Here is an 11,586-nt window from a genome sequence, read left to right as displayed (position 1 = left end):
TAGTCAACACTAGGCTGGCGAGAGTTAGCATTATGGTTTAGGGTATCAAACTTTTTTCTTCAAGACAAAAACTGTCTTATTAGTTATTACCATCGATATGGGTATAAGCAGAGGTAGATTCACCGAGGGCAAGTCGTGGCTTTTGTTCTCAATAAATTTCCAAACTTTCATTATATATTATATGATGTCAGAAAAATTAATATTAGTCTTACTACCCTAATAATTTTTTAATAAAGTTTTTATACTACAAGGCATACTACTTGATCTTATTTCTTACTTTTTAAATTTGGTTAGCTTTTTTTTGCTAATAACTATATTTTTATAGGTCAAATATCATATCAAAATTAAGTTGTATTATTAACATCAATGTTCGTAATAGTTATATGACTTTTGAGTTACTATTAATATTATGACTAGTAGTATTAGTATTGCTGTCGTGACTAAAAATTTTGGATTAGGTATTATGATTACTAGAAATATATTGAGAATATCAATTATAGGAGGAAGGGTTCCAAAGCCTCATGGTGGAGGGGTCTTCACTCTCTTCGTGGTTTTCTGTTTTTTTTTTTTTTAAACTGAAAACTCTATCAATCACTGAGAACAATTTTTTTTTTGTTATTAGATGGAGCTTAAAGCCTAAAGAAAACAAACAAGAAATAACCAAAGTACATATTAAGCGGGGTAATGTTGCCCCCTCTATCATCCACATAGAGAATTCTAACAAGATCCTGGGGAGGAGAATCCCATAACAAAAAACCTTCTTCATGCTCTAAACTCTTTCTGCCTAGGCAATCAGCACTGTACAAAATGAATCCTCCAATTATAGTTTTTGAGCTCAAGGATTCTATGAATTAGAGGATTAGGATGCCTGGTGAGATTCTTTCCCCCATTGAGGAGCTTCACCACTGCCGCGGAATCGCATTCAACAATAATCTTTTTCAGACTCATCCTCCACGCCAGTTTCAAGCCATCCGCCACTCCCCATAGTTCTGCAGTAAAAGCTGAACAAACTCTGAATGTTTTGCGTGTAACCAGCAACCTACCTCCCCTCTTCATTTTGAATCAGCCCGCCGTAGCCAACCCTTTCCAAATTTTGCTGCACAGACCCGTCCAAGTTGAGTTTCGCCTAACCTTCCGGAGGAGGCTGCCACCTAATTCCGATTTCAATCCTTTCTATCATTCTCCCCACGAGGTAATCTTTCTTATACGCATTCTTCATTTCTTGAATTTGCTTGAAAATTTCTGCTTGAATGTGATTGGGTTTGTTATAGCCTTCTTCGTTTGCTTCTTTGTTTCTCGACATCCACAATTTTTAGCAAATTATGATGAACAATTCTGTCTATTTATTTCGCTGAGTGTTACCTAGTTGTTAAGTGAAATTGGTTACAATCCACTCTTCCTAGTTTAGATGGAAGAAACTATAGATTTTACTAGGCATTAGGAATCTAATCCACACTATTGAGGCCTTTCTACAATCTCTGAACATATGTAAAAGATCTTCTTGCACGCTTGGACAGTAGTTACAGCTTCCATTACTCCTAAAGATCCTAACTTTCTTTTGGTTTGTCAGGATCCTTCCATGAATTATAGTCTACATTAACACTTTAGCCTTCTGATGCCCTTTCCATTTCCATATCCTACTCCATATGGTTTGCTTTGGTTTGGTCCAATTGTTGATTACTTTGTAAGTTAATCCAACTGAGAAATCTCCGTCTTTCAAATATCTCCATCCTCTTCTAGCATCTTCCTCATTCTGGTGAGCGGGTGGCATGGCTATGATTTTCTGAATTAGGCAGATTACTGTTGAGCTGCTCTAGATTCCAGTTTCCTTCCTCATTTGTCCATTCCCAAACCAAGCTATTGCCGTCGATGTCCTGAGTTAATGTATGACCTTCCAAGGTTCCTTCTCCATTAACCCAATTATCCTTCCAAAATTTGGTAGTTGGCCCATTCCTGATAAGTTGCATAGTTTTCTCTGACTAATCATCTCAGTTTCATGATCTCCTTTTAAAGGTTGGAGTCTGTACTTCTAATCCGAGCCTGACTCACCCCTAATTTTCGTCATACTACTTATGGATGAGCACTTTAGTCCATAGCTGATCAGGATCTTCCTGAATTTGCCATAAGACTAAAGGTTAGTCTCCTAAATCCCATACCTCCTTCATGTTTGGGATGGCATAAGATTTTCCAACCGATTAGATGCATCCTTTTCTGACTTGGTTCATCTTCTCATATGAAGCTTCTCTGAGCTCTATCTACTTCCTGGCATATACCTTTTAGAATTCTGTCATGTTGCATGTGGTAATTCAAGATCGGGCTAATAGAGGCTTGAGCTAAAGTCAATCTCCCAGCCAATGATAAGCATTTACTTTTTTATCCTTTTAATTTGCTTTTCACTCTTCCAAGCACGTCCTTAAATTTCTCTAACGTTTCTTTGATGGTTTTCATCTATTTAGTTGAGGCTTCTGCAAAAAGAAGTAAATTATCTGCAAACATCAAGTGCGAGATCTTAGGTCCTATTCTTCCAACTCCAATACGGTTCCAAGTTCCTTGGAAAACTTTTTCTTCTATAATATGGGACAGCTTGTCCACACAAATAATAAAAAGGTAGGAAAAAATTGGATCTCCTTGTCTAACTCCTCTTTTTGACATGAAATCTTCTGTTTTGTTTCTATTCCAGAGAATATTGTATGATACGCTTGACATGCAACTCATGACTATCTTAATAATTTTTTCTAGTAACTTGAATTCCTTTAGCCTAGTCTTGATGAATTCTCATCTCAATCTATCATACGTCTTCTCAAAATCGATCTTTATAGCCATAAATCTTTTCTTCCCCCATATTCTTCTCATTGTTGGATCAGCTCCTTTGCTATGATGATGTTGTCTTGAATTTTCTTTCTTGGTATGAAACTTGATTGGTGGATCATTATTCTACTCTCCAAGTGGGGTTTGATTCTCTCAACTAGAATTTTGGTGATAATCTTGTAGCTCACATTGCACAAGGCTATAGGACTGAATTGACTGATATATTCCGGGTTGTTAATCTTAGGCACAAGGACTAAAAGAGTGGAGTTAGCCAGTTGGATGAGATTTAGTACTTTCCAGTATGAGCCAATAAAGTCACACACTTTTTCCTTCATGATATCCCAGTTGTTTTTTGTAAATAAGAGCCGGAAAACCATCACTTTCTGGGGCCTTTGTGGATCCAATGCTAAAGACTACTCTTTTTATTTTTGCTTCGTTGGGGTTTTCTCTTAGCTTCCTGCAATTATGAATATCAAAATTAGGGGTGTCATAGTGATCAAGCTCAAAAGGAACAATTCTCACCTCTTTTGTATAAAGATTTTTGAAATGGTTGATTATGTGCATTCCTAGTTCCTCTTCATCTTCAATCCACCTTCCTGTTGTGTCTTTTAATTTAAGGATTCTATTTTTTCTTCTCTTTATGATGGCTTTTGTGTAGTAAAACCTGGTATTTCTATCCCCATCCACGATCCATTTCTCTCTAGACTTACACATCCAGTATGTTTCTTCCTGATCAAGGATCACATTTAGTTCCTGATTCAGTTTTTGTTCTAGCTCTTTAAGGAAAGGGTTTCTCCCATAATCATTACTTCTTTGTATACCTGTTAATCTGTTTAGAATTTTGCTTTTTTTGTTTAAAAATATTGCCAAAACAATTTTTATTCCACGCAGTCAAGTCCTTCTCCAACTTGTTGAGAGCGACCATAAAGCTGTTATGATTGTCTTAACTACCTTTTAAAATATTATAGAAGTCTGGATGTAGCCCCCACATAGTTTTGAAATGAAATGGCCTGTTCTTTTCCTTAATAGAATCTTTTTCCACTGTGATGAGTATGGGGTGGTGATCAGAGTTAGTTCTGATCAACACTTCCACCACCGCATCATGGAATCTAGTTCTCCAAGGTTAGTTAGCTAGAGCTCTATCAAGCCTTTTGAAACTCTATCGTAACTTTCCCATTTTTGGTCCTCTCGAAGTGTATCTTGGGCCAATGGATCTTAGGTCAATAAGACCACAACTGTTAATCCAATTCGCAAACGCATTACACGCTTTCGTGTCGATGTTTACTCCACCTTTTTTGTCTGTACCATCCTTTATTTCATAAAAATCACCTGCCATAAGCCATTCTTCTTGCATGGAGTTAGCTATGTTTAAGAGCTTTGGCCAAATGGATCTTCTATTTTGGTAATGTAGGTTGGCATAGATCGCAGTTAAAAACCAGTCCCTTCTGCCATGTTTTCTAACTTTCATATGAATGTATTGATTTTGAGACTCCATCACAATAATGTTTAAGTCGATTCTATTCTGAAGGATCTAAATTCCCCCTACAAATCCCTGCGCATCCTCTATGATATAGTGATTAAAATCTAGTTGTTATATCATTCTCTTGGTCTTATCCCTACTGCACTTGATTTTTAGTAGAATTGCTATATCTGGCTTGTGTTACCTCATCAACTCTTTAAAAGTTCTTCTAAATGCTCCGCTAGCTGCCTGGCTAACATTCCATACAAATAATTTTATCATTATAAAAATAAAATAAATAAGAAAAAAGAAAACCAATAACCAACTAAAAAAATTCGGGGAATTAATTCATGTGCATATTAGTGTCCTTCAATGCACTGATCTGTGGAGTAGTAAAGTCCACTCCCTCAATTAGGTTGTTAACAAGATCTCTGTTTGCTTCCTCTGTATCCATAGGCGTTTAGCTAGCTTCCCCATTTCCTGCATTAGTGTAGGAGTCTGGAGGTCTTCAAGAGGCTGGGTGTTCTTTGCTTGTAGGCTCAATACATTCCTCCATCAAAGTGGGTGTGTCAATGGTTTCTTCAATCCAGTTCTGTTCATGATGCACATTCGCTACTTCTATATAATTTTCTTCTTATTCTTCAACTTCCTCTTCTGTCTCTTTTGGCTTCATTTGATTGCCTCTTTCAGACTTTGTACTTTGTTGCACTTGAAAGTCCTTCTATTTTGTTTGCTGATTTTTATTGGTTTTAGATGTTTCCTTATTGCTTTTTCCTTTTAGATGCTTGTTGTTAACTCCCTTGTTGTTTTCTTTTTGTTGCTGTTCTGGTTTTTTGTTGGTTCTGTCATTGTATTTATCTTGCCTCTCTTCATTTATAGTCTGCTCTGGTTCCTCAATAGTAAGCACTCCATATCGTGAGTTTGTCTCTGTGTAGTCTTCTTTTCCTTTGACTTTACTTATTTTTGGTTTGTTTCTGGCTTCTTCCTCTTTTTGGTTTCTTCTTCCCCTTCTTGGACGTTGTACTATCATCCGTTCCCCAAAGTTATATTGTTCACCAGTCATTATTTCCTTGCCTTTATCTCTTTTAACCATGACGCCTGCTTCTTCAGCATCTCTTAGTGCGTCACTGTTTTCTCTTTCTTTGTCTGAACTATCTGCTCTCCCCTTGTTTTACATGTTATGGATTTCATCCCCCTGTGTTTTGTCTCTCTTAAATGGACAATTTTTCCACACTGAAAGCATATTTGGTGGATACCTTCATATTCCACCTTATATTCTCTTCATATCCCATTAAAGGCTTTGTAATGTCCACTTCCACACAAAGTCTTGCGAACTTGCCTCTGCATAATCCAGTTATGTTATCATCTACTTTTATTGTTCTTCCAATTAAGTTTCCAATCTTTCTTAGTATAGTTATGTTTTAAAGCTCGATTGGCAAGCCTGGGAGTCTGACCCATGCAGTAATTTTGTCAATAGATGCTATTGAAAGGTTGAAATTTGGTTCCCATAGCCTCACAATTAGGTAATGATCATAGAGATTTTATGGACCTTCTAGTAGAGCGAAATCAAAATCCTCACTAGAGTGGAACTTCACTAGGTAATATTCTTGACCAAGATCAATAACGTCTATGGTTCTTTTTTTCCCCACATGGATTCTAGCCTTCTTTTCATAACCACATAACCTGCTTTTTTTCCCAATAATTTGACTATAAGGGTGTTCCACCATGGCTTCCAAGGTTTTCTCTCTATAGCATCCTCAATAATAATGTTGAGAAGTCCTTCTTCCACTTTTTCAATCCTGATTTCTTGATCTGTATCTTTTCTAATATCTTCAAAATCCTCTTTATCTGTTTCCTTTGAGTCTTCTTCTTCCATTTCTTAAACATCCTCTTTGTCATTTTCGATAGGTCCATTTTCAACTGCTTGGGCAAAAGAATTGCTTTTTCTCTAGTGGCTTCCTAAGACGGGCCCCTCCCTTATCCATTCTTCTTTCTTTGGAATCATACTTTGCCTATCTGATATTCTACACCCTTTTTTCTGACTTTCTTCTTACTTTTTTGCATTAGGTCTGCTTCTTTTTTATATTGTTGGTTCTCATGGAGAGTTCCACCGTAATCGATGTCCCCAGCTATAGAAGCTTGCTCAAAGTTGTTTGTTTTTGTACGGAGAAAATTCCTCACTTCTAACAGCTATTTTTCAGTGTCAAATAGGCAAATTGGCAATTGTATAAGTTATATTGAACTTATTTTTTTTTAGCATAATTAACTATAGAGTAGTGGTAGTAGTTGATTAGCCCTTTTTTTTTGGTTAGGGGATCATTCTTTCATTCAACTTGGCCTTTTGTTACAAAAAACAAATCCATTGAAAGCGTAAGCCCAATCACATGTTCTTTTCTATTGAAAGCTTCAACAACATAAATAACATTTAAGACCCTCCAAAATTGAAAATAATCATATTGCAGATAGCCAAACTATCCTAATCCCATAAAGGCCCCAACCACCATAACCATGCAACGACCCATCATTAACAATAATTACAATACAGCTCAATTAGTTAATTACCTACGCTTAATGAGAAGGTCATCACATGATAACACTGCAACACTGCAAAAGCTCTGCAACGTCCTACAATGTAAAAATAAAAAATAATTAATCGCTTAATTAAAATAATTTAATTGCCTGAAATAGGTTCAAAGATTTAGAATATTAATTAGAAAATTTAAATGATATTTGGACTCAGTAAATTTTTCTGAGTTGGAAAATATAATTTTCTGTGAAAAATTATGTAAAAATGCATACCGGTAAATTAGCCAGCAGTACCGACTTAAGTCTGTCCGGTACTGTGTGGGAATAATAAAAATCGTAGAAAAACTTAAAAAAATAATTAAAGTTAAGAATCGGACGCTAATTCTAAAGGTTTGGCCCAATTTTGGGCCAAACGGGCTAAAACACTAATGGGTTGGATCGGGCCCAAGGCTAACACATATAAGTTCGCTAATGGACCCAATTTAGCCTCATAACACACTTGAATATAACCCTACACTACAACGGGAGTGGGAAATTGCGGCGGTTCATATAAGGATTTGTCGCGGTTTTAAACCGCCGCAAAACGGAATTCCAACGGTTCGTTAAGCGTCACCTATTAGGGGATGGTAATATGATTTTGCGGCGGTTCTATCGAACCGCTGGCACAACCGCCGCAAAATCAAGAAATAGCGGCACAAGATTTAGAGGCGGTTTAAAACCGCCGCTATCTATCCAACATTGATTTCGACACAAATTTACCAATGGTTTGAAATCGCCGCTAGTTAACGGTCGTTTTTTTCAAAAGTATTTGGCGGCGCCGCTATCTCGTATCCTATTTTTTCAAATTTCTTACGGCTATTTTACAACTGCCGCTATTTTTCGGTTAAATGGCCGCAAAAATATTGTATTGTACACTGGCAATCAACGCTCTTTTTGATTTGAATGTACTAGGTTTTATTTTTTATTTTTTTGTTATTTTTGGAACATTTCTTAATATTAGTAGGTTAAATTATTTTATATCTGAAAAAATTAACTGATGGGTAAATGACATTAGCAAAACTATTAATAAAATTCATATAATTATCCAAATATCAATAAAGTGTACTCCTTACCAAAAGTTGCATAGTCAACACCAAAAAAGTGTATATTAAAAACAAAAACTTCCACAATCCCAAGAGCTACTTTCTAATCTGTCCCTCCAATGAATTCATCCATGCGGCGACGTCTGATGGCAGCTTCCCACCTTGCCCTTGAAGTATACATATCAGAGCACTCTCCATTGCCTGCATCCTTATCTTTCCAACTGCTACTTCATCCTCCATTGTCTGTCTTTTTGTCTTCTCGGCTGCTACTTCATCCTCCACTGCCTAACGTTTTGTCTTCTCGGCAGCTACTTCATCCTCCACTTCCTTCCTTTTTAATTTTTTGGCCGCCAACTCTGCTTGTAGTTCAAGCAGCACCCTTTGGGTCTCCTCCCTTTGAGCTCCATTGCTCGGCTGATGGCAATTCATACCAAAGACTTGACTAGAAGTCGGCCCCAAACCCATGCCACGCACTCTACCCGGGTGTTCCTTTCCGAGAGTTTGAGCAAGCGAATCATTCTGAGACAACAGTCTAGAGGATTCATCACGTTGCTCAATAGCCTCAATTCTTTCCTACACACATAGATAAGCAAATATAAGCATTTATTAGCTAGTTGCTAACCACATAGACTTCCAATATAATTTTAAAAAATAAAACATACGAGAAACTACTTCGCGATTCTCAACACATTACTTACACCAATAGTCCGAGATGCATCATGGATATAGGAGCCATTAGGTCTTTTGTGCGTTAAGAGATACAATTTTCCTCTACCAACTCTCCTCCCTTGTCGTTTCGACTATACCAATAATGATGACAAAGTGAATATGTAGACGAAGAGATGGTTCAAAAACATTCTCAAAAAATGGATTACCTCTTCTTCTCCGAGCCTTGCCATGCTTTTCGATCCGCCAGTGTGGGTGTAAAGCTGCTTTGATCGATTCTCAGTATTTTTCTTACACTTCTTCTATCATGCCATTAAAAGCAAGAGTTACTAGACACTAGTTCTGACTAACTCAATGTAACATAAATAGACTTTTTCTGTTATCAAAAATAAAAATATATTACCTTTGTCTCTTCACTATTGTGATAATCGAGGTACCATCTCCAATGGTCCGCAATAATTCCCGATAGGTGGCATTCAATATTATCTGCAAGAGTCAGTTCTGAGTCATAGCAGTGATGATATAATTTGTTTCTCGTTTCCTTCCAAGCCCTTCCTAGCATTTTTAATATTATACGCTTGATAATTCCTCCACTATCTTCATCAAAATGAAATATTTTCTGCAACAGTAAAATTAAATTCTCAATAGGGTTCAAATTATGAGTCCGGAATGGTACAAAAATATAAGTTTTTACCTTTACACATTCATTATAGACCTTGTCCCTGGTGCGAACCTTTCTCCAGTCTTTCTCGCAGATTGAGAATTTGTCCGAGAACGCCGCTCAGTATACCAGCTTCATCTCCAACTGGTTACAGTTCACTGTTGAACTTGAGTATGATCTTTCTTCCGTTAGGTGGCTTCATAGCTTCCTTCACACTCAATTTGACCTGTTTAGTTGTGCCATCGGATTCTGTAAATCATAGTTATTCTGTGTGAGTAACCATTATGGCCAAGCTGCGATGAAATCATAGGAAAATAGCTGAATGAAAAATTTTATTAAATAAATTCTTGTATACCAATTGTTTTAACATTCCAAAACTAAGTTGTCTTGCGTCCCTTGCTCTTCTGAGCCTCCGATGCAACAAACAGGTTGTCAACATGTTGCTCAAAAAAATCTACCTCATCTACCTCTAGGTCTAAGTCTTCAGGGTTCGGTTCCAAATTTAGAACATCATTCGTGCAAGCCTATGGAGCAGGTGGTGGTTCACTACGGGGCGGACGAAAGGGGCGTAAAGACGAGGATGCGGGGGCACCACTACCACTGGGCGGCGGAATTGGGCAGTCCGCTTGATGGGAAGTTGAAGCCGCAGTAGATCCTACTTGAGGTTGCTGACATGCTGTGTCTAACCGGGATTTCTTCGTGTAACGACCTATCCTGAGCATCTTTCCTCTCTGCATTTGGATCAAAACAAAGTGATAATAATTAATATATAGTTATTAATATTTATTAATATACAAAAAAGATACTAGCAGACACCAGTTAATATTTATTAAACTCTTACATTTATGACATTTTGATAATAAACAATTTATAGTATGAGACCAGAGACTGCAGTTAAGGGTGATGACGGAAGAATAGAGAGCACAATTGAGTAAAGACTGCATATTGATTCTAATTTTTCCACGTCATCATCTGTGCTTTCTATCGTCTGACAACAACACGCCCAAATGCGTACTCTCCTCATGCATGGCCATTAATGATGAGTATAACGAATAATAGTATGATGAATATAATACATAACAGACAAATTACTGCCAAATTTAAGAAGATTGAACTAGTTAAATTTAGATTAATTTGCTTGTGAACTTCCTAACAAGTAAAGATAATAGATAATTTAATCAGAATTATGAAATATACTAACAATTAAAGGTATTAATGAAGTGGCATATGTTAAAAATATAAATTCTCATAATAGATCTATATACACTGAATTGAAAGGAGAAACTAATTAATATTTATTAATTTCTTACTTTTATTTTTTTTATTGATAATAGTTAATATATAGTATGAGAACAGAGGCTGAAGTTAAGGGTTAATTACATAAGAAAAGAGAGCACACATGAGTAAGATGCCATGTTCATTCCATATTTAATGCATGTTATCATCTGCGCTCTCTATCTTCTAACAAAAATACGCCCAAATACCTCATCTTCTCATGTATGATAACTGATTATGAGTATAAAGCATAACAGTAAATATATCCATTATAGTATGATGATAAATCAATTTGATGAATGTAAGTTGATGGAAGCAATTAAATTTGGAAAAATATTTTTACTCAACACCTTGACAAGTGAAGATACTTGTTAGTGGTAGTTAAGAGATATAAGGTTCTTTTCTTGTAAATAGGATTTTTCTTAAGAGCTATTGACAAGAGAAGATGTCCCCATACCCTTCAATTTACATGGCAACAAAATTAATGTGCAATATGATCAATTATTTTTTTTTTCAACTTTCTTTTGTTTGTTCTCTTTCTAACTATTTTAATAAATAACTTAATGGAAATTACATCTACATAAATTGAGACATACATGTGCGTCATTCACAGGCAACCATTATCAGCAACAAAATTCAAGATTAAGCAATGCTCATGAATAATGTATGGCAACAACATTCGCCCAGCAGACCAACCCTATTCCCATTAAGAATATTAAAAACGCATTCAAATATACTATTAAACCCCAACTCAGAATTTTCCATCACTGAATTCTACTCCCCATTAATAAATTAACTCAGGTAATAACATCAGGAAAAGCTTGCATGTCCATTATAAACTCATTATTGGCCTCAATTTCAACCACTAAATCAGCAATTGAGCACAAGGGGACCAGTAGTGCTTACCCGAAGCGGGAGGATTGGATTGACCATGAGAGAGGAACAAGCGGGCCTCGGGCAGAGAGAGAAGGGGCTCGAGGACATGGGCTTGCCGCGGAGACAGACATCTTCCTTCCGACGATGACGACAACGGAAACCGGCGATGGATACGGCAATGCCAAAGCTTCTGGCACAGACATGGAGGAGAAGAACCAGGACGATGCAAGCTT

The 11,586-nt window shown here is 36.7% G+C and overlaps 1 protein-coding gene and 1 long non-coding RNA gene across 3 annotated transcripts; one reads left to right on the top strand and one right to left on the bottom strand.

Annotated features, from left to right (window-relative positions):
- Positions 505-11,290, top strand: LOC107624085. Its single transcript, XR_002355551.1, has 2 exons — positions 505-1,192; positions 11,091-11,290. It is a non-coding gene; the product is annotated as an uncharacterized LOC107624085 (long non-coding RNA).
- LOC107620293 lies at positions 8,069-9,631 on the bottom strand. 2 transcript variants are annotated; one of them, XM_021113497.1, is made up of 5 exons: positions 9,236-9,631; positions 8,945-9,160; positions 8,751-8,843; positions 8,574-8,675; positions 8,069-8,448 (listed from the first exon to the last, which is right to left on the bottom strand). In XM_021113497.1, the coding sequence occupies exons 2-5, from the start codon at positions 9,101-9,103 to the stop codon at positions 8,161-8,163; spliced, it is 642 nt and encodes a 213-aa protein (XP_020969156.1). In that variant the 5' UTR covers positions 9,104-9,160; positions 9,236-9,631; the 3' UTR covers positions 8,069-8,160. The 2 variants fall into 2 exon arrangements, with proteins under 2 accessions (XP_020969156.1, XP_016177960.1); XM_016322474.2 differs by having other exon boundaries at positions 8,945-9,631.

This window comes from Arachis ipaensis, chromosome B10 (assembly GCF_000816755.2).
Source record: "Arachis ipaensis cultivar K30076 chromosome B10, Araip1.1, whole genome shotgun sequence".
Taxonomy (NCBI): Eukaryota; Viridiplantae; Streptophyta; class Magnoliopsida; order Fabales; family Fabaceae; genus Arachis; species Arachis ipaensis.
The sequence above is the reverse complement of the archived record's forward strand: the minus strand, read 5'-3'. Positions and strand labels throughout refer to the sequence as shown.